At 41.1% G+C, this 23,017-nt stretch overlaps 2 protein-coding genes across 3 annotated transcripts in view; one reads left to right on the forward strand and one right to left on the reverse strand.

Annotated features, from left to right (window-relative positions):
* Positions 1-10,861, forward strand: part of kmt2ba (lysine (K)-specific methyltransferase 2Ba) — a 38,124-nt gene extending 27,263 nt beyond the window's left edge. For both annotated transcript variants that reach the window (XM_030740366.1, XM_030740367.1), the window contains exons 22-36: positions 100-234; positions 1,624-1,782; positions 1,892-2,009; positions 2,142-2,220; positions 2,622-2,782; positions 2,930-3,091; positions 3,210-5,520; positions 5,711-5,824; positions 5,971-6,089; positions 6,309-6,434; positions 6,831-7,083; positions 7,207-7,317; positions 7,408-7,491; positions 7,587-7,716; positions 9,053-10,861. In XM_030740366.1, the coding sequence (XP_030596226.1) occupies positions 100-234; positions 1,624-1,782; positions 1,892-2,009; positions 2,142-2,220; positions 2,622-2,782; positions 2,930-3,091; positions 3,210-5,520; positions 5,711-5,824; positions 5,971-6,089; positions 6,309-6,434; positions 6,831-7,083; positions 7,207-7,317; positions 7,408-7,491; positions 7,587-7,716; positions 9,053-9,328 (4,338 nt within the window). In that variant the 3' untranslated portion in view covers positions 9,329-10,861. The remainder of the gene's footprint in view (positions 1-99; positions 235-1,623; positions 1,783-1,891; positions 2,010-2,141; positions 2,221-2,621; positions 2,783-2,929; positions 3,092-3,209; positions 5,521-5,710; positions 5,825-5,970; positions 6,090-6,308; positions 6,435-6,830; positions 7,084-7,206; positions 7,318-7,407; positions 7,492-7,586; positions 7,717-9,052) is intronic.
* A 3,713-nt stretch (positions 10,862-14,574) lies between these two features.
* On the reverse strand, positions 14,575-22,497 carry LOC115787673 (40S ribosomal protein S19). The gene is made up of 6 exons (XM_030740444.1): positions 22,271-22,497; positions 21,998-22,068; positions 19,288-19,388; positions 16,754-16,937; positions 16,605-16,659; positions 14,575-15,003 (listed from the first exon to the last, which is right to left on the reverse strand). Exons 2-6 carry the CDS (start codon positions 22,066-22,068, stop codon positions 14,956-14,958), a joined length of 459 nt encoding a protein of 152 aa, XP_030596304.1. The 5' UTR covers positions 22,271-22,497; the 3' UTR covers positions 14,575-14,955.
* Positions 22,498-23,017: the final 520 nt, after the last annotated feature.

The following is a 23,017-nucleotide window of genomic DNA, read 5'->3' on the forward strand; positions in this document are numbered from 1 at the left end:
AAGTATCTAATTTATATAAAAATTTTGTTTTTGTTGCCAGTATGATGATGACTCGCTTGTACTTCTCATTAAGTGATATAACTGCTCTTATTCCAACAGGAAGCAGGACGGCTCTTGTACTTGGGCCAGAACGAGTGGGCCCACGTGAACTGCTGCCTTTGGTCTGCAGAGGTGTACGAGGAGAACAGTGCTCTTCTTCAGGTGCACAGTGCTGTCTCAAGGGGGCGCCACCTGGTAAGATTCAATTAAAATGGTTTAAGGACAACTAGGGTTGTGTGCAACTAGTTGACTAGGCGTTTTGGCATTGCTACTCTTGCTAGTTGGCATCAGCAATGCAATCAAATTATTATCATTTCATTAATGTGCAACATCGGCTACTTGTTGATTCAAAGACAGATGGCCGCGCCCCTCTCTGTGTGATGGGAAGATGCAAACAAGCGAAGCAATGATAACCTTGCAGAGCAGCACGATTCTGCAGTATTGTGATGTATAAATTGAACGGTTGCATGTCAGCTGTGTTGGGATAGACATGGACACTCTCCTGCAAACTAGCAAATAAACCCTGATGTCATCTCCATGGTCAAAAGTGGACCACAAAAACTGAACTATAGACAGACATTTGCACATAGAATAGCGGTCTACTCAGACTTTCTCTTAAAAAGTGACTTTGGCTACTAATTTGGTTACTAAATGTTTGTGAAATGACAGCTATGCATCATCCACCCCTATATACAAACTAGTTTTTCAGGAGACTCTTTTAAAAAAATATATAAAGAAAACTTTTCAACTACTTAATTTTATGTGCATCTAAACTTGGTCACATTTGTTGAACCTCTGTGGCCCTTGATGTCCGCTTTATAACTCCATGATGCAGACAATTGAGTGTGAAGTCATTTAGCTCAGTTGGATAATAAGTTGTCCCACAGAGCAAAAGGTCACCCATGTGGAGAATGACTTACTTCTTGAAGAAAGTTTGTTCAAATTAATTAAAAAAAAATCATATAAAACAGTTGAGCACAAACTTTTTCTTTCTAGAATCTAACAAGGACATCCAGGTGATCCTTAAGCTGATTAGGTTGCTTCTTGATGTTGGCACGACTTTCAGTTTGGATCAAGTTTTTTGATCATGACTATAAATCGAGAAAAGCTCGCCAGCTGTTTGCTGAGAGAGGAGGCGGCCTGCTGCTGGTAGCACTGCTAATATTAGCCACTCTGAAAACTAATCTGACATTATGTGTGTGCAGTATTGTGCAAAGTGCGACTTTGGCAGCATTTAAAACACAATTTGATTATCAAAGAATATGAATATGAACAGTTTTATATGGTTTCTAAATACTTATGCTATATTTGTATGTGTGTATGTGTTTAACTTTGTCCATTAAATTGTGGCCAGTTTTGAGTGTTTTCTTCTTTTTAGTAAAATCTGCATGATTTTTCTCTGTCTCTTTCTCATTTAAACATCTAATAAATTGGTCAGCAGGAATATCCCTAATCCTAATGGTCTGACTTTAGGCTCAAGCATTTATTTGTAAATCAAATCAAACTGTGACAACTATTCTGAGATCCTTCTAAATCCTCCCCCTTTTTTTTTTTTTTTTTTTTTTTGGTTTCTTTCCCCTCCAGCGCTGTGATCGCTGTGGTCAGTCAGGAGCCACCGTGGGCTGTTGTCTTGCCACCTGTCAGAGTAATTTCCACTTCATGTGTGCACGTGCCCAGAGCTGCGTGTTCCAGCAGGACAGGAAGGTTTACTGCTCCAAACACAGGGAACTAGTGACTGCAAAGGTGTGAATTTTAATTTTGTATATTTTTGTTGAAAGTGGTTAAAGTATTATTTTTTTTCCCCTCATATTTCCTGTTCATTATACTGACTGTTGTTTGTGATTCCTCACAGATCGTCTCTGGTAAAGGGTTTGAAGTCCCCCGGCGGGTGTACGTGGACTTTGATGGGATCAATCTCAGAAGAAAGTTCCTCACAGGTCTTGAGCCAGAAACTATAAGCATGACCATAGGTGAGAATATCTTGGTGTTTCATGTTGTTGACTCCTGCAATGGGGTATGTGTGTCTATATGGAATAAAAATACGACTGCTTTATGTCTCGGTGTGATGAACCTCATCATGTATTTTCTTTCCTAACTTCCAGGTTCTCTGCAGATTCAGAAACTTGGTGTTCTGTCAGAGCTTTCCTCAAATGGGAGGATGCTGTATCCTGTAGGCTATCAGTAAGTGGTCGTTGCCTTTGTACAATCATATCCAAGCTTGTGACACTGTGGATTCTTATGGTTTAAAAAAAAAAAAAAAAAAAAAAGCACCACTAGTGAAATTAGCATTGAAGTCATTGTTTTCGCTACCAGGCTGTGAACATTTTTATTTCTACTGCAAAGCAGAAGAAATTTTAAACATAGGCATCTGCGAGGATTGACTCATTTTTGGAACAAGCTCCAAGTGGCCGTTGGAGGAACTGCTGTTTTGGCTCTTCCATGTTGTCTTTGTATTTTATTCTCTGATGTTACCATTTGTTTTAAGACTTGGGTGCTGTTACTGATTTACCTACAGTTCATTAACTCTTACTCTGTTGATTAACAAGCTTGAAAGTTATTTTGTTCTTTCATTTATTCTCTAGGTGTTCACGGTTGTACTGGAGCACTGTGGACCCACGCAGGCGCTGTAAGTACACCTGCAAGGTGACAGAAGTGAGCACTCCTCTCCCTGGTGAGGAACGTGATTTGAAGTGGGACCATGAAGAGAACCACACCATAGTCCACAGTCCCAGTTGCCACAGAGGTGAGCAAGATCTCGCAGATTGCGCCAATACTTCAAATCAGTCTCTTTGATGAGAGCAGTGAAAGAGAACGAAAACACTGAAGCAATGGGCAAGAAACTGGAAATGTATCAGTAGTGTTACTATAAACAGTGTTTTATCTTTTCCAGATATGGAGTCTCTAGGTCTTTTAAGCTCCTCATCCACCCCAATAAAGTCCACTACCCCATCACCCAATTCTAAACTGCACAACACACCTGGGTCTAAAAGCCCTGCTTACGCACAAACCAGGAGACCAGCAGGAGGATCATCTCGACCACTACCATCACCAGGCAAGTGGAGTTTTAGGAGAATTTGTGTAATTATTGCACAACTGGCATACTGTGCAGGCTCTAAATAAAAACTTGAACAATATCTAAACCTATTTCACTCTTTATTTGTTGCTGTCAGGGGCTGCTCTACCCAAATCACATCACATCCTGACACTGAGGGACCTGGAGGAAACTCGGCGGCCTCGAAGGCTCTCATCAAGAAGCCGCTGCAGCTCCTCGCCGTCAGAAAGTGACCCGTCTGTACCGATGACCCTCCGCTCTGGTGGTACAGTCCACTCCCGATGTGCCCTGTTCAGCTCCCCTCAAAGATCATCGAATTTCGGATCGGTATCGCCTCCTCTCTCACGACAGAACTCTACATCTCCGGTCTGGAGCTCCCCTCCCAGATCCAGCTCCAGCATTTCTGCAGGGCTGTCACCTCGGCAAGGAGCAATCACTCACTCCCCCAGAGGGAGGCATAACTTTAAAATTACCACTCCAGTCTCTGCTGAGGTTCCCCAAGACTTCTTAGCATCATCTGAGGCAGAAGATGCAGCTGTAGCCACAACAAATGGGATCTCACTTGCCCCCGATAACCTGGAGGAGGAAGTGGCACACCTGATGTCTCAGGAGCTCCCTTATACTGTGTTTGACACTGACACAGAAGTAGCAGTGGCCTCCATGCTGAATGCTAAGCTTGAGTTTGATGAGGCTCTGCTCACTGAGAATGTGTCACTTCACTGCGGGGCACAGAGTGGCAGAGAGGTGGAAATGCAGGAAGATAATCAGGAGATTGATTCTGAAGAAGACGACTCGAGTCATTATTTTAAGTTTTCACGCACAGTGGTGTGTGATCATGCAGCGAGCGGCTCAGACGCCTCAGGTCAGCTTCCTTCAGCTCAGTCAATCTCGCAGTTAGATGGCGCAGACGGCGGGTCAGAGACTGAAAGCGAGGAGGCAGATGATGAAGCTCGGGATGCAGAAGGAGAAAACGAGGAAGCTAAAATTCACACCAATCACAATACACCAACTAAACAACTAACGGTAGCTCTGAAGAGGCTGGAATCAATCTACACGGTCCCGAAGTCAGCAGATGAAGAAGAAACTGAACCAGTGTTTCAAGAAAGTCTTTCACCTTCTTCTCTCCTGGAATCAAGTTACACAAAGAACGACCTGTTGGTTCAGGAAGAAGAGGCCCTGATGACCTCTGAAACACCACCATCTCAAAATGAGGTGTTCTTGGATTCATCTACAGGCCATTTTGTTTCTGCTGATCATGGCTCTATAGCATATCCAAATAAACCTTTAATTGATGATGGGGATGACAGCATATCGTCAGTTGACTCAGAAGAAGGATTTAAAGATGATTTGAATGATCCCGATTATTCTCCAGAGGCTAAAACAAAAAAACCTCCCACAGCACAAATGAAAACCATCTTTGTGAAGACGAAGCATTCGCCGTCGAACCCCAAGCACTTGATGATGAAACCGTCACTCCCCCTGACACAAACTAAACACAAACTGCCTTTACTTCCCCGACCTGAACTAAGTGCATCCGTTTCCCCTGCTGCAGCCACTTTTCATGCTGCACCGGGCACGCTCCCCGCCCCTGTCGTGATCAATGGTTTAAATGCTTTAAATATCCAGCCAGGTGCTGCATTGGGGAGAACTATTGCCATAAACTTGGGAAACTCAAAGCCAGAAAGTCAGCAGCAGGTGATGACTCAGAATCCATCTGGGGCAGTTAGTTCATCCCCACTGCAGTCTGCTACCCATCAGGTTCTGCTGATCAACCGCCAAGGTCAGATTCTAATCAAAGACCCAAAGTTGAACACTTACCAGCCTCTCCGTACAGATTCACCAGCCTACAATAAAATAAGCCAGATTGCCAAGATTCTCCACAGTGGTAATGCTTTGCAACGCTCCGGCCCTCGTGTCATAATAAAGCCTCGTCCCAGCCCTTCTGCCACAAACGCCTCTCCTGCCAGTAACCTCCCAACATCCGAGAGGAAGATCATTGTCAAAATGTTGCCCATGAAAAGCAGCAGTACTGCTGCTGCTCCCATGGATGCTGTCAGTGTTCACAGCACTCCTGAAACTAGTTTCTCCAATATTGAAGAAAGCACAGCCCAGGCTATTATTGATAGAGCAATGGCTAGTCACCGCGACACACCCAAAACAAAACCCATCATTCTCAGCAATACTCGACAGTCAAAGGCCAAACATCGAAGACTGTTCCAGCATCCCGGTGCCGAAGACTCGGAGCAGTCGTCAGCTGGTCGTTCAGAGTCTCCCAGTGGCCTCGGTAATGAATCAACGCCTGTTACATCGCGCCCCCAGGTGAGAGTCAAGAGAGTGTCGTCAGTGTCTGAGAGGTCTTCCAGGAAGAAATCTAAGATCGACTTCCTGAAGGATCCATCGAGTGAGGCGGAGGACATTGATGAAGCCAGGTAATAAGATTTCAAAATGTGTCTACTGTAACAATGAGAGTGTAAAGTTTAAAAACTGATATTGTATTGGTCTTAAAGTTCAACATTATAAATAGAAACTAAAGCTGGTTTGTAGCAGCTGTAAGAGCTTTAAAAGAGCTGATAAAAGATGGCAAAAGAGAAAATAATGTATTTTGATTTCTTTCAACAGACCGAGCGGTGTGAGAATGAAAGCTCCAACAATGAAAGATGTTCTTGATCTGGACCGGGAGCTTGAGCCAAAGCTGAGGATCATTGCTCCACCACCTCCTCATACACCCACCCGGTTGGGCTCTTTTAGAGATTTATTTCTTTGCCATAAAGTCAGAAAGAATCAAGGCTGTATTTAGACATTTGTGATTTGAAAAGAAAAAGGGCACTTTAAAACTGATAACAGGTAGTATTTTGACAATAATCCATTTTTCTGTTTAGGAGTTTTCATGATGAGAGTCCAGCTTCTCACACAAAAATCAACAGCTACATTCAGGATATGACACACAAGTGGGTTAGCGCTCGACATGGAGACCTCTCTGATTGGGGCCCTTATTCAGGTTTGTGACTAAACAGTAAAGGTTTGGGTCTTAAATGGGCCATAATATGTAAGGAAGTGACCGCAAAACCTTTGCTTTACGTGTTTAATCTGTTATTAGAAAAACATTTGCAGATGCTATATCCTTTGTACCTTCTTACATATTATATAGTTTTGATTATCTTTATGTGTTTTCTGGGTATATGTGGTTAAATATAACACTGTTTTCTACTTTCTGCAGGTTTTAGCTCAGAAGAAGAAGCACCTCCACCTAAACCCACAGCAAGGATATACATGAACCAGCCTCACCTGCGCTTTGAAATCACCAGCGATGATGGCTTTAGCGTCAAGGCTAACAGCATAGAGGGTAGGAGCTGCTCTTCTACCTCTTGTATACCTCTTGTGCTGGTATTTCTACTGTTAGTCAATTTAAAATTTTATTTAGATAGACCCATGTATTGACCAATATTAGCCTCAACTTATATCAGCAAATAAAATGACTTTTACTTGCGCCAGTGGCTGATATTTGTCTGTTGCCAGGGAAGGATTTGTTTTGACAAAAAATTTCTGTTCTTATAATGTAGTATTCGTTGTTTACATGGCATAAAAAGGGGAATAAAAAAAACAACATAAACAAAAGAATCAGCACAACTGTGCACTTAGACATCTGTCTGTGCAGTCTCACGCTGTGAACATGTGAAAGACGAGTAGTCTTGAGTTGTGTGTTCATCTTTGCCTGTCTCTCTCACCTTTCCTCCCGCAGGTGCTTGGCGCGCAGTGATTGACGGCGTCCTCGAAGCTCGGGCAGGCTTCCACCTGAAGCAGTTGCCTCTGGGTGGGATGAGCGGGCCGCGGGTGCTCGGTGTCGTCCACGACGCCGTAATCTTCCTGCTGGAGCAGCTGCAGGGCGCCGCATACTGCAAACACCACCGCTTCCGCTTCCACCGATGCGATGACATCGAGGAGGAGCTCCCCCTCAACCCGAGCGGCTGCGCCCGAGCTGAGGTCCACACACGGTAAAGACATTTTGTTACTACTTGTAGCTTTACTGAAGGTGAAGAATTATATTTGTTTTTCTGTGTCTTGACTGCTTTGTTATGAGACACATCACAAATTGTTTTCCCTGATTCTCAAACTAGGAAAGCAACTTTTGATATGTTCAACTTCCTGGCATCGCAGCACAGAGAGCTACCTGACATAGTGGGTCCCTTTGATGAAGAGGAGGATGAATTCCCACTCAAATCTTCTAGGTCAGTGATTAATTTTGTATTGCTTCTGTTGGTGAAGCTGAGCAGCTATCATGTCAATACTCACAGCTTATTCTGCTGTGTTTCTACCAGGCGAGCTACCAGCACTGAGCTTCCCATGGCAATGAGATTCAGGCACCTGGAAAAAATCTCAAAAGAAGCAGTAGGAGTTTACAGGTAATGAAAAATGGCCATAAAATCCTTTGGATTTTATTAATGTCCAAAAGAAACCAAGTGAACTTCCTAATTTTCTCACCTGCAACCCTACCTAGATCTCCAATTCATGGCCGTGGACTTTTCTGCAAAAGGAACATCGAGGCTGGGGAGATGGTGATCGAGTATGCCGGCACTGTCATTCGCTCTGTCCTGACTGATAAACGAGAGAAATATTATGACAGCAAGGTCAGTTACACTTGGAAATCATTAGAGTTTCTGCTTCAACTTTTTAAATATTGCCTGTCAGAGCAAAAACACTGAGTATTAAACTGAAGTGAGCAGCTTTTAGTAACATTACATAAGGAACTGGTGTGGCCAGACACACTCACAATAAATCTGTCAAAAAAAAACTGGCCTCCAGGAGTGATCGCACTTCAGTTATCCTTCTTTGCTGTGACTACTTTACAACAAAAGCCACCGTGTTTCACCAGTGCAATAGTTTAATGCGAAGCAAAAATAACTAAATTATTACAGTCGAAAAAGAGTTGAGGCTGAGATGAAGGCTAAGGTGCAGCTTTTACGTTGAAGATGACCGTTCTCCATTTCCTATGGCGTCGCACTTCTCACAGTTTCACAACTGTTTGGCGCGTAGTCTGCAAAATCTTGCAGACAAGTCAGTGTCTTCCATGCAAACTGACTGCGGCAACTTGCTAGCAACCAAAGCAATTACAAGGAGTTTTTCAGTGCAGCATGGTATAGCTTTATGTGAACATTTAACAGTAGCAACTGCCAGGAACCTCCAGGAACCACTCACACTTTTCCCAAGCGACCAGTGGTTCCCAGATGGTTGCCCACAGGTCTCTAGGCCTGGGTAACTAAAGTATCTTATCTAAACAAATCTACAATAAGGCATGAGGGTATCAACACATCTAAAAATATCTCCAATTAAGACACAAGGTGAAGAAATGATGAAATCCATGTACGCTGCAACAGTGTGTGAGAAGTTGAGATCCTGAGAAAAAGTGAAGCATTGCAACTTTATGCTCTGCTAAGACGATGGCAATTGGCAACTTTATTTATATAGCACATTTCAATACACATAAACTCAATGTGCTTAACATAAGATAAAAATAATAAAAACATATATAGATCTACCATGCCTTAAGGGCAATAAAAATAAAATAAAATACAAGGATGCCTTCATTATCCAGCATTTCTAAGGTGCAGCTCGCTCAGCCGGTGATCTTTTTGTGTGAGGAGAGCAATGAAAAATGTACTGCTGTGACATTTCCTTCAGCCACATCATGTAATACTGATCACTTCAACTTCAACTCTTTTTTTTTTTCTATCCATCATAGAAAGTTCAACCTTTTCAATATTGATAAATTTAGTGTAAACAAATGCAGCCTTACAGGTGGTTAAAAAACTCACAAATGATAATTTGATGCTGGCTTCCTAAGCTGGCAGACTGCTGCGCATCTTTAATTGGCTGTTAGGAGTATTAATTGTTCAAAAAATGTTTCCATAAGCACTTGAAAAGTGAAAGTAACAACTGTGTTTCTGTCATTCGATGTTACACCAGGGCATCGGCTGCTATATGTTCCGCATCGACGACTTCGACGTGGTGGACGCCACGATGCAAGGCAACGAAGCCCGTTTCATCAACCACTCGTGCGAGCCAAACTGCTACTCGCGCGTCATCAACGTGGATGGCCGCAAGCACATCGTCATCTTCGCGCTGAGGAAGATCTACCGGGGCGAAGAGCTCACTTATGACTACAAATTCCCCATCGAGGACGAGAGCAACAAGCTCCTCTGCAACTGCGGGGCGAGACGCTGCCGCCGCTATCTGAATTAGCCCTGTCAGCACAAACACTAATGTTGTGTAACAAAAAAAAAAAAAAAAAAGCCATCTTATCTGATGCAGCTCAGGCGGCGAAAGAAATCCTAAAGGCGACTGCTTTGATGTAGCCATACGATGGAGGTCACTAACGCACACAGACCTGATCCAGTGTTTGGAAGGTGAATTTACAGACCTGTGAAGGACAGATACCAGAAAAGAGCCATATGTAAAAGCTGGGGATGAAGTACACACACACACGATAGATTTCTATACTGTTTCACCGTCTCATCCACCTTGCTCTTTCAGTTTCACATCGCTGATATTGTTGTCAGCGACCTGCTGGAACTGGAGCTTAGATGACAGCCAGGAGATGATTACTGCCACTTATTAAAAGAAGGAGAAAAAAAAGTGCAAACTGAAGTAACCCAAGTTCTGCTATCTGTCTCTGTAAATACAAGGTCACAGAGAGCGATGAGGAGGAGAATTTCTTCAGCACCTTAGCGTGACACAGCCTTCTCTGGCAGCAGACAGGACTCACATTTACCATAGAACAAAGTCCGTGTGAACGTGGCAGTGCAGCTACATTTTAACTCTGGATTCCACAACTCTCGTAAGCAGGGACTTCAATTAAGTGAATTATTAAATATTACTATTCACTTAATAGGTGCTGATGACATTTGTCCCACAAGTTAGTTTTAATAGCATCACGCACACCTTTGTGGTCCTCCAGTCAGCCGAAACCTGTTTTTATTTGTACCGGCACAGATGCTGTGAGCTGAACGCTTTTACCCACTGTTACAGTCTTTGTTTGTTCTCTTGGTGCAGTTTGTGTGTTTTAAGGCCTTTGAGGGAGAGTTTCCTTGGTGCAGCGTTCAAAAGGAAAAGAGCGATCTTTATCCAGCACAACCCCTTATAAATCTTATTGTATATTTGAACAATAATTGTATGTTCAGCAAACTAATGGAAGTAAATGTGTTTTGAGGTTTTAGCCTTCTGTTTGCGGGCTGAGCAACAGCTGAAGCTTATTCCTTGAGTTGATGTCCGACTTGTTAATTATTATTTTGCGCCCGCTTCCTCCTGTTGTTGTTTTTTTTTGTTTTTTCCCCGGTCTCCCTCGGGTGTACTACCTCAAAGAATGAAGCGAGATTTAATTTAATTTACACATCTGGTGAAAAAAATGCTTCCTTAAGCTTTCTAATTACATTATGATAGTAAGAAGTAATATCACTGCTATTAAACACTTAGAGGAATAGGTGGTCACCTTTTTTGTGCTTTTTTTTTTTTCCCTCTTCTTCTTTCTTAAAGAAACTCCATTGTGCAACCCTTGCCCTGCCACTGGATGTAGACAAGGATCTGGGACTTTAGGCTGACTGCTGTGGACTTTTGTAGGATTCATAATCGAATTTGACACAAATCTTTGTTACTGTATCAGCTCATGATGGATCCTTTCCTGTACATATTTGTGTAAAGAATTTCTAAGCCTGTTAAATATTTTTTTACCTCCAATTTTTTTTTTTATTTATGTTCAATAAAATTTTGTTCAGAGTTTGCTTTCCTTCTGCCAGTTTTCTTAACAATGAGAATGTAAATGAATTCAATTAAGAGTTTTATTTAAATACATTTCTGTGCAGAACAGTATTGTCTAAAATATGAGTTGTTAGTGGTGCAAAGAGAAATATTGAGTATAGCAATTGCACGACGGAACCAGAAGTCTTTCACAGTGGAATATTTTGATTAAAGATTAAAAAAATCAGCTGTGGAAATCTGAAATTCACTGCTCAAAGGAACGCTTTGAAAACACATGAAATCTCAATGGGGAAAATCTTGCTACATCTCTATATTGATATGGACTGGGAAATGTGTTAGGAATGAAAGGATGCCACTTTGTTTGCTGGAGATTAAAATTACTAACCTTCAGAGGGCTGGATTCAAAGACACTGTGACAGGCAAGTCCATTTTTCTGAAATTTCATTGCAACAACTCAAAATGGTACTCAGTAGTTTATATGGCCCCCATGTGCTTGTATGCATGCTTGACAATGTCAGCCCATGCTCCTAATCGGACATTAGATGGTGTCCTGGAGGATCTCCTCCCAGATCTGGACCAGAACTTAGCTCCTGGACAGCGTGAGGAGCAACCTGGTGGCATTGGATAGACTGAAACATAAAGTCCCAGAGGATTAGGTCAGGTGAGTGTGGGGGCCAGTAAATGGTCAAAGACATAAACCTTCTGGCAATGGCATGTATTGATTGCCATCCTGGAGGAGCTGGACTACCTGTGCAACCTCTGTAGGGTCCAGGTATCACCTCATAGTGACCCTAGCTAAATACAAATCTAGTGAAACAGAAAAATGACAAAGGGAAAATGTCAGAGGCGTCCACCTCTAAAACCATTCCTGTTTTAGAGGTTGCCTCGTTGTTGCCCTTCTGGTGCACCTGTTGTTATTTTCATTAACACCAAAGGAGCTGAAACTGATTAACAGCCCCCCCTGCTACTTAATTCACCAGATCAATATCCAAGAAGTTCGATTGATTTAATTCTATACACTGATTGAAAAGTATCCCTTTGATTTTTCTGAGCAGTTTAAATGAATTTCCTATGATTTATAGGCCAGTTGGGACTAGATTGATCTTATGAAAGAGAAAAAAACAGGTCAGATGTGATTAGGTCCCATCTGATCTTAAAGACCTCATAGTATCGTATCACCCCAATAGAGCACTTCGCTCTCAGACGGCTGCTTACTTGTGGTTCCTAGGATACTTAAGCATATGATGGGAAGCTCCCAAATTTAGGCACCTGGTATGATCTTCTGCTGCTGTAGTTCAACTGCTTGAAGGTTTGATATGTTGTGCATTCAGAGATGCTCTTCTGCATACCTTGGTTATAACAAGTGGTTATTTAAGTTTCTGTTGCAAAATCCCTGCAGATCAGCAGTTTCTGAAATAGACCAGCTCATCTGGCACCAACAACCAAGCCATGTTCCAGTTCACTTCAGTCACCTTTCTTCCCCACTCTGATGCTGACTTTGAACTTCAGTAGTGCATTGAACTGCAGTTATATAATTGACTGACATTTACATTAATGAGGAACTGAACAGGTGTACCTAGCAAAGTGGCCTGACTGTAATATTTCTATAATTGTGTGTAATGTGTCATGTGGACCCCAGGAAGAGTCCAGTTGCTACCTTTGTGTCTAACATGCATCCAAATAAATAAATTGAGAGTTGTCCTTTCCACTCCCCAGCCTACTACCCCAACAGTCTTCAGTGCCTGAGGCAGCTCAACATCGACAACAGAATCTGCAGGAACACGTACCTCCTCTTCATCACTGACAGCATGGATTCATGCATGGATGCCAGCAGCTGACCAGTGAGCTAAAGTGGTACACAAGTGTGCTTCGCTTTCCAGCAGTGCATGAAGTCTGAGACTCAGTGCACTTCTTTCTACACATCACTGGTGCTGGTTTACACTCTAATGGCATCCTATTAAGCATCAGAAGGATAATGTTCTCTGGACCTCTGCTCTCACTTTTTTACTGAATGAAACAGAGCGCTTTAGCAGTATTGTTAGAGACAAACCTATTTAAAGTGTGTTAGAATGTAACTAAGTCCATTTACTGAAATACTCAGTGGTATACTTTAATTACATTACAGTTCAAAGGGAAAGAGAGGAGAGAGGCTGACAGTGATGAGAGGTGAGGGTGCTTGCCTACTATCAGGAGTAACTTTGGCTTCACTGTCTCACCCAGAGACACTTTGGCACATGGAGGGGCCAGTTGATTGTGTTTTCTGCCATTCCTGATTGCAGATACTGGAGAAGATTTTTAATTACAATAATGGAGCGCTCAGACTTTAGCTCAAGTGATCAGTAATTATGAAGAAAACATGTCAACACAGTGGTTTATCACATCGGCGATGAGATGATGAAAAACTATCTGGCATCAACTGTTTGTAACTATCACTTGTGTATTAGGTGATTGTGTGCAGTTCTTGAGCAGTGAGAGAATACAGTTTACTAGAATCTTGGATCAGCTATCATCTTGGTTTGTTTGGGATTTAATTTACTGAATGCATGTTTTTTGATTGATTTTCCAGAAAATATATCATCACTTACACTCAGAAGGATCTTTTATCTATAAATAACCCACCTGGTTCCAAGATTAACAATGTAATGCTTTGGCATTTTGAAGAGAAACATTACAGCTACTCAAAATCTCATTTTTGCTCAGCTCAGACAGGGAATCTACTGGTCCTTAAACTCTTAAAATATTTTAAATACACATTTACTGATAAAAAGACCCCAAAAAGATTCAAGTGTCCTTGATTCAGTTTGGATGGATCTTGAGTGTTTTTAGTGAATTCACTGTGAGAATTGTCTGCTCCCATGCAGTCCCCACTCCTTCATGTTTTGGTAGCTTTAGGGTTTCAAATTTGATTCTTGGGTTTTGGCCATAATGCAGTTTTAATGTTAAAAAAAAAAAAAGCTAATGGTGAAAGTAGGCTGAAAAGATACATAGGAGAATTTGTGAAAAGGTTATAGCTAAAAGTACAAAAATCCCTGATGTTCAGGTCTGGCAAGGCTTGCAGTACACTGCTGGAAACCCTGATGATGATGAAGAAGAAAGCCTTGCTAGCCAGCCTTCTGCAGAAATATTCAAATTTACTAGAAATGAAGTGAGAATAAAGATTTCCCTTGGTCTTTAAAGTTGGGAAACTAATAAAGCAAAACCGCGGTGCATGTCGAAGGTGTTTCAACTTACACCAGTGAGATACAGTTCTGGATATTTTTGTTATCTTTTAGTAAACACTTTTCTTAATAATGTAAAATAAAGCGGTATAGTTTTAAACACTTAAATGTGACTTGCTTACACCTGTAGATGCCCTGTTACAGGTTTATCCTCTCGCCTTCGTCACATCTCTGTCAGGTGGTTACAGGTGGAAATAAACACTGCAACTACAGAAAGCTGCAACTATTACTGATGGTTCTTGACTTTGTGTTTCATCACGACAGAGTCTACTGTCCAGACCCTTGTGGTCCTCTGGTGTGTAATGGCCAGCTGCAGGGAGTCGTGTCCTGGGTTTATGGGTGCGTCACGAAGGGACACCCCAGCGTTTATATCCGTGTGTGCCGCTACAGCTGGATCAGCAGTGTCACGAGCAGACATTCAAACACCGTAGTCGGTGCTCATATTTAGTTTATTCATAACACATTTGTATAATCCAAATGTGATCAATAACAATAATACTCTTCTACAAACACAAAGTTGGAAATGAATAAAACTGTGCATTAGAATTCTTTGCATTTCTTTCCTTTCTACATCGAGTCTCACCTTTTTTCACAGCTTCACATTTATAGGCAAAAATATGAACATGCTTTTGCTTTGTAATATTACATTCTTAGTGCTTTCATGTCTGCGCTGTGCTTTGCTGTTACAAGGCCACCGCTAACCTCAAACTGCTGCAAAACATTCACATATAATATTTAATTTGCACTCGCTGTACTATAGACACATGCATCGCTATGAAGTGCCTTTTGTGCTCGGTTACTGTTGGCACTGGATTGATATGGGAGGCGAGTGAACTTGAGTAAATAAGCAGCGAGGCATAACTGCATTCCTTTTCTCTGGACTCCTAAATGATTTCCTCAGATGGCGCTCTGTAAACTTCGCTGCTTCTTGTTTGCTGAGGCAACCTGAACACACAAAGGAAAATAAAGAGAGAGGAGAGGGGATGGTCATGTTGCCATAACAAGCAGAGAAAGCTGTTCTCGTGCAGTATTTAGGTGCAGCTATAAATATCACACATGACTACAAGAGAACCAATATTATAATGTGTTTTACACTGTGGCCATAACAAAGAACACAAAAGGGAGCCAGTCCCATTGTATGCCACACATGTGGGGAGCGTTATAACGGGTTAAGCAATAATTAGATTTCATTTCTGTTGAGTTTAAAGTACTCAGTATCTAAAGTCATGGTGAAAGGAAAGCACACTCTTTCAGTTCTAAGGTTTTACATATGAAATCATGATTAAAAAAAAAAATCTGGCCCTTACCAGGTCTTCAAAGAATTTAAATACAACCTCAGATGAACTAGAAAATGTGACATATTACACAGTGTCATTATGTATTTAATAAAACTAAGCCAAAATGCCACAGCAGTGTCTGAAAAACTAAGTACACCCTTATTGCTTCCATAGGCATTAAAAGAGAAAGGAGCAGCCAGGTGCTGCTAATCAAACGTATTTGATTAACTGATCATCGGTAAGTGTGAGCGTGTCTGTAAAAGCACACCATGGACTTGAGATTGTTTGTAAATGATCTCATAAACTTCCCAAGACTGATTTGAATTCAGGTGTGCTAACACAATGCTAAGGGAGAAAGACTTGGAGAAGCAATTGTTGCTGCCCATCAATTTGGACAGGGTCATGAGATCATTTATAAACAATCTCAAATCCATCATTCTGCAGTGAGAATGATTATTCACGAGTAGAGAACATTCAGGAGAGCTGACCGTCAGAAAGCTAAAAGCTTCTTTTGGCTGCTCCCTCATTTACAAGGGGTCACTACGGAGAATGGATCCACACAGATTTTTAACGCCTGATGTGCTTCCTGATGCAACCCACCCAGGGATTTGTGACCCTCCCGGAAAGATCCAGGTCTTGAATTGGACACGGCAGCATTTTGAATTGTCAGCCTATTCTGCTAATTCCCAGCTTTTATTCTTTGACTCTAATAGACTAGCTTTCCATAATTAATAGTAAAAAAAAAAAAAAATCTATATTTGTCTTATACTGAGCCTTGGTACAGCCCCTCAGTTCATCCAATTGATTTCTTCATACACAAAAGGTCTGAGCAGCGGGTGGGTGGGGCTGCTGTGCTCATAGCCAGAGCTTTGTGACATCATACAGATCCAAGGTTAGAAAAATCTGTCTGAAACTTAGTGTTTTGGCTCACAGGGATTACTTTTCAGTTCAATCCAGTTTTAATTTAGTGCCAAATCACAACAACAGTACGGCGCGCAAGGTGCTTTATATTGGAAGGTAAAGACTACAATAATACAGAGAAAACATACACTGATGTAAAAATAACATAACAGGTCCACTTTAAAGAGTTTAATTTAACACAATCGCCTAAATCACCATAAAATAATAACAATTCTCATTAACCCTGTTCAATTAAGCTCTTTACATAATTACTGAAATAATATACATAGTACAGAGAAAAAACTATAAAATCTTCATGCACAGATATATTCATTATATACTGTTTCTATTTAAAATCCAACAACTCACCTGACCAGCAATCCTATCCAGGTCTCTCTGACCCTGAGAGGTAAGCCTACGACCGCTGTAAGCACAAACGTTTAAAAAAATAAATAAAGATCATTTCTTTTAAAGTCACCACCTCAGAGATACAGTGTTTCAGTATCCGCCTCGCTTACCCATTGGGATCCTTCTCCACCATCTTGAGGCCCTCCAGAGCTTGCAGGACCTTCCTCGCCACGTTCCTAGAGCCCACGCTGAAGTGGGCAGGGCATACGCCATTCCTCTGACGCCCACCATAGATTTTGATCATGGAGCCCACGCCGACTCCTCCTCGCAGGTACAGATGACGGGCTGTGGATGCTGGTGACACATAGTATACAGTATAAGAATGCTGCAGTATGTACTTGTTTTATCATCTGAAAAAGAACAAATTTCTTTCATAGAGCAAATATAACTCAGTCAGTGACGTGCAGTCAGGGGAGGCAGGTGAGGCACGGCCTCACCTGTCATCGTGGAAATATAAAATTAAAAAATAAATTAAATGGTTATATTCATTCAGTGATTTGTATTTTAAAGTTCTTTTCCATTTAACTACACCATTTTTAGATTAGTTTTTTCAAAATCGCTGAATTTTCGCATTTGCCGGTCAAATACTAAGAGACAAACGGTGAGGCACCAGCCCGGCGAGCCGCACCACGGATTGCGCAATCCGTGGTGCGGCTCAGTATAGTCATTGCCAATGACTACTAACTGTGCTGGCATGCTATGCAGTGAGACCGGATTACTTTCCCTTTGCATGTGGCTATTAAAATGTTCTAACACTTTTACTATATGAACTAAATTTCCATATTTTAGCTGGTGTATATAATGCACAGTTTTTTTTGTTGTTTTTTTCATTAACAACTGTATGTGTGTGTAATGCATTCTTGTGTTGAGCGATCATGAAACTGCTGCGAAGAGACACTAGGTGAGGCACGCAGTTCTCGTGCCTCATGGTAGGGGGCGCTGGTGATCCCAGGGACTCTACGACTCCTCGGCGGCAAGCTACCATAAACAGTTAGCAAGGCCAGTTAGTTTTTCCTGTTGCTTGGCCTTATGTTCAACATGGAAGATTACATAACTCAACTGAAAGAATTTTCTAAACTGGACTTTCAATCGAAGCAGAAGATAATAATTAAAGGAAGACCAACACCGGAGCTAAAAGGTTTGCTTCAGACTATGTTAAAGTTAAACAAAACAACTGTTGCCAATCAAATGGTGAATAAGCTATATGTTTGTAAATCTGATGTGATGACGTCAGTGCCTCACCAGTCACGACCCTCACCGCACGTCACTGAACTCAGTACATATCCACAGGAAAGGGAACAGTGTGCAATGCATGCGTTTTCACTGTATCTAGCAATTAAATTTCATTTATATAGCAAATTTTATACCAGACAAAAACACAATATGCTGCACAAAGCAAAGGTGCTGCAGCATGACACTAGATAATGCAAAACTAAGCAAACAGAAAGACTTAAGAACGCAGATTAATAAAATAAGTAAGAATACTCAAAAGGCAACAACAGGATCTTTAAAATGATAAACCCATAAGTTAAACGCATTAAAGAAAAAGAAATTCAAGAAGGTAGTTAAAACCAGCAATAGCCCAGTAAAAATATGAAACAAAAATTAAATAGTTAATCTAACATGCTAGATTGTTGAGATGATCAGCTGTCCAGCCTACACATAAGAGCATGGTCATGTTTTTCAGCTTCCTCTTGGGATTAAAAAAAAAAAAGAAGACGCTTCTAACCTTTACAATAGTCCTTAAATCAGTGGTGCCCAAATAGTGTGATGGCACACTGGCGTGTCATGAGGCAAATCCAGACATGCCTTGGGATTTTGTCACAACTGTACATTATTATTGTAATCTACACAAAACGTAGTAATAATAATAATAGTCATTAATTTGCTGCATCAGTACTTTGTATGTACTCGCTTCCCCTGAAAGAATCCTCTTATTGGACAAAAAACATCCCTTCTAAGAGAAATTTGAATCTGGATCTGAACCAGAGGCTGTAAGATCATATGTTATATCAGGGGAGCAAGCTAGGTCCAGATGCCACAAAGGGGCTGCCGAAAAGCCTCGGCCAGATGACAATTTTGCTGTTCCTATAGATATATATAAAAGTGTGCTTTCAAATTTTGGAGTCTGAAAACCACTGCCTTAGATGATAAAAACCAGTTATAAGCAAGCCGCACTTTGTCAGGTTTGGGGTAGTCACAGCGAAAGGTCCGTCTGTGTCACTCAGCTGTTTGACCATAAATCACAAGGACAACTGAAAAGGGGAACAGATGATGCCGAGAATGACAGAGATGAGAGACTTAGAGATATGAGTCTAAAGATGAGGTTTCCTGGACCCAAACTTTATCAACTATATTGTTAACACAAAAGAAGATGATTAAACATTTCATGTCACTGAGCCAATTCAGCTAATGACTGCTTTCCATGTTGTTTACTGTAATCAACTCTGTTTGGGTAATTGTTCGGTTTGTAATTGTTTTTTTGTTTGAACAATAATTAAAACAGCTTGAGACTGGGGGGGGGGGGGGGGGGGGGGGGGGTGCACAGAGAGGACTGAGCCTGAAAGGTTCGTGACTTTCATTTTATGATTATTTATCATTTCAGCTGCATGTGGATGTTTTGACATGTGGAAACATAACCAACCTGCTCTGGTGTAAAACCAGTTGTCATCACAGGGGGCAAGCTCCTTGTGCCTGGCAAGCTTCACAGTGTCAACCCACTCTGGCACCTTCAGTTTGCCAGACCTGAAAAATCAGCAGGGTGACAGGACATACAGGGTGACGCATATAAATGGGATTTCTTCAACACATACATATGATAATAATGGTAAAAAGTCTTCACTGTGTAGAATAAGGCAGGTTTGACGGTCTCCATAAAGAGATTTTTTTTGTCATTTAGGTGAGATTCAAGGTAAGAACTTGTTACGTCCGGCTTAGGGGAAACCAGAACGCAATACCTAGGTCATAACAAACTTCATATTTTATTGCTCACTGTAGGATATTTCCATTTAAGCACACCAATAGTGTACATATTTAAAGTTAGCCAGACTACGTGTATCTCTTAGTTAATTTTTTTTAATTACGAGAATTATGAAAATACAGCCCCTATCAATCCCAAGCAGGATAATATTAATCCCATGCAGGATAATATTAATCCCATGCAGGATAATATTAATCCCATGCAGGCAACGGTATGAAAGCAGTAGAGGTACAACGGATGTGCATTAAAAATAATTAACTTAAAAGACTATAAAGGGCCAGTGTATCTCAAGCTGGAATTTCATTTTCTCTTTTTGCAGCATTCAGGGTTTTTTTTTATTGGTGTTGCATGGGCTCTGAGCTCCCTCTGGAGTGCACCCTGAACAATATGGGCTTTTTAAGACCGATACAGATACCGATATTTAGTGTAAAACAAGAAATCAGATATATCAGGTATATCAGATGATTTTTTTCTTTCAGATGCACAAAACATAAAGAGATTTCTCAAATATTTGTTACATGTAGTTATTTAAGAATCCTAGAAGAAGAATATGACACTGCAGTTTAATATAGTTTTGCTGTCACAATAAGATGTAGTTTATTCACTTATGCTCTGTTTGGATCAGCTGGTTCTTGTGTTTGTGGTCCTTCCAAACATGTGTGTCGCCAGCGTGGAAGTGACAGAGTGCCCTTGGGTAGACAAACTATGCAAGAGCAACACTCGTAACATGGTTTAAGGGTGTTTCTCCCCTCTCTTTTTTACTTTTTACATTTATTTGGCAAACAGTTAATGTCAGCCCTGCCAATATATTGGTCAGGCTGTACTCTGGAGGTTCACTGTGAGGGTAAGTCTTCATATTTGGTTGTAAACGTGATTGCGCAGCCAATAAAAACCACATAGTATGCCTTCTTTACATCACACACAGTATTTGCATATTATAATAAACAGTGTCACATCTCCTTGATATATGATAAATGTCATGGCCCCATGGTTTCAGCTGCATCTAGTGTTATTTTATTTTTGTGCCTTCTGTGATTCCCTGTGTTCATGTCTCAGTGTTATTTTTCTTTTATTTCCTGTTTTACTTAGGTCCCTCATGTGTGTTATTTTGGTTTTACTTCCTTTTTTTTTTTTGTTCTCATGGTTTTTGCCTCTAGTTAATTGTTTTCACCTGTGCTTTGTTTCCATCTGTGTCTTGTTTGCAATTAGCCTTGTGTGTATATCAAGCCCTGTATTTGTGATCTGCTGTTCTTCCTGAGTGCCTGTTCCAGATTTTCCCTGTATTCTGGGTGCTTTACCTGGTCCTATTATGTCGATGGACAGGTTTATCGTCCAATAGAAAGCTGGCTTTTTGCTTGCTTTGCTCTTTTGGCATTTGGGTCCACCTTTGCACTAAAATATAAAACCCTAATTCCTCTTCAGATAAGTAACATCTCCAGTTGTACAGAAAGGTCATGTGTTTGGTTAACTTATTTCTATGTTATGGTAAAAAAGTTAGAAAATGTGGCATATTAAGGCTGCTGAAGAGGAAACAAAAAAGCAGGCTGATGGAGGAGGCTAAAATTCCAAGACAGTCAATTTTCAAGATCTATGAAAAACAAACCTTGCAAAATTAATTTATAAAATAAATTGTAAGTCAATGCAAATTTACAAAATTGCTGTCAAGCACATTACTTCACCTTTCAAGAATGTGTTGGAAAGAAATCCACATAGTTGAACTCCTGGGGTCAATAAAACAGAACCTTACTGGAACACCACATTCATTAAGTTAGGATATATGCCAGCTGTTTAACCATAAACTTACCCTTTATTTTATATATATAATTTTAGAGTTTCCAGTTTATTCTCAAACTTGCCACTTTATTTTCTTCTAATTTTCCCATTAAATTTTCTCCTAAATTTGCCAGACTCTCACAAATTTACATTATTCAACTCAAAACTGAGTTAAATTTCACACAACCCCACCACACATATTTGCCATTCTTCTTCTCACAACCCTCTCCCCATATTTGCTTCCCTTAGATGCATTTAAGGCTTTTTTTCCCCCCTCTCTTAAATTTTACTCCTTTACTAATTTTTTAAACCAGTTCTCCCAAATTTACCATTTTAATTGAAAAAAAAAAAAGTTTTCTCACTCAATCCCCCTAACACAACCACCACCGCTCAGCCATTCTAATTAAATATATTTTATGACCCTCACTTCAGTATCAAACGGTCCTAACCTCTGTAATTCTCCCTGTACCGCAGCTGCAGGGAGCTCAGCAGCTGTTTGAGTCTCTGCCCCTCGCCGATCAATCCCCCACCATCCTGTGTGACTGACAGGTGGCTATCAGCCAGTCATCAGAGCGCAGACAGGTCGTGGCGCATTACTTACTTTTTGAGGAAGGCTGACAGCGCCTTGACAAACTCCTGCTGGTTGACATCTTTCACCGTGACGCTGGGCATCTAGAAGGACAGTTGGAGACAGGGGTGAGCTGAAAATGACACGCTGTTTGTGGCTTTATGAGCAGAAAATCACATTTCTGCTAACGTTAGCCAGAACAGTAGCTAGCCTAGCTAAAGTAATTGAAAGCGGGGCAGAGTTGCTGCGCCCTCTGTTACGCATGCATGCAGCTCTCATGTTATCCAACATTACAGAATATCTTACTTTGTATACGCCCCACAGAGACGACAGCCAGGCAGGTTATGGAGCCCCAGTTTAGTGACTGCGGTGAAGCAGCAAAAAAGATGCGGATGAGGGATGGAGGGAGACTGCCCTCGTTTGGAAAGGATGATACCTTATCCTGAAATAACCTTCCCTTCTGCTTAAAATCCCAGCTTATTTCACCCTTTAAACCCAAGTAACACTGACGGCAATATTCTCCACTTATATTTTAACCCTACGCGGCAAATAAGGCGGTGAAGCAATATTCTAAAAAAAAAAAAAAGTTTTGCAGTATGAGGATGCTGTTTATGAAGTACTCCCGCTGAATCCCAGCAGGGGGTACTATTGTGGCACCTTTGTCACGCCCCGGTCCGTTTTCTGTTTTTATCAGGCTCCAAGGGCTTTTCAAAAAGTGCTGTGCAGACAGGAGGGGAGAAGCAGCTGAGGGTTAGTATCCTTTAAAAAAATTTTTTTACCTGCCGTGAACTTTTGTTTATGCGCATACTGTCAGTATTGCTTTTGTTTGGCCGTCGCACGCTAAATAGAGCTCACGTGGTTGCAGCTTACAAAATGCATTTTTTTTAAAGGTTGAGAGAGAATTAGATTTTCAGGTTTTATATTCATTAAACTCAAAACTCAAAAATGTGGTTAGGTCTGGAGATGAGTGATAATTTTTGGCACCATAATAGTTATAACCAGTAAAACAATCCCATTGGTTTTATTCAGTCACCCTCCCTGCTTGGCTATTAC

The sequence above is a fragment of the Archocentrus centrarchus genome, chromosome 11 (genome assembly GCF_007364275.1).
Source record: "Archocentrus centrarchus isolate MPI-CPG fArcCen1 chromosome 11, fArcCen1, whole genome shotgun sequence".
Lineage (NCBI taxonomy): Eukaryota > Metazoa > Chordata > Actinopteri > Cichliformes > Cichlidae > Archocentrus > Archocentrus centrarchus.

Bases quoted from the DNA above. Each gene is read 5' to 3' on its own strand.
- LOC115787673 (XM_030740444.1), bottom strand. From the start codon at position 22,068: ATGCCCAGCGTCACGGTGAAAGATGTCAACCAGCAGGAGTTTGTCAAG. The intron at 19,389-21,997 runs GTAAGTAATGCG...CTGATTTTTCAG, and splicing joins CTGTCAGCCTTCCTCAAAAA to GTCTGGCAAACTGAAGGTGC. The intron at 15,004-16,604 runs GTGAGTTGTTGG...TTGTGTGTTCAG, and splicing joins TGGATAGGATTGCTGGTCAG to GTTGCCTCAGCAAACAAGAA.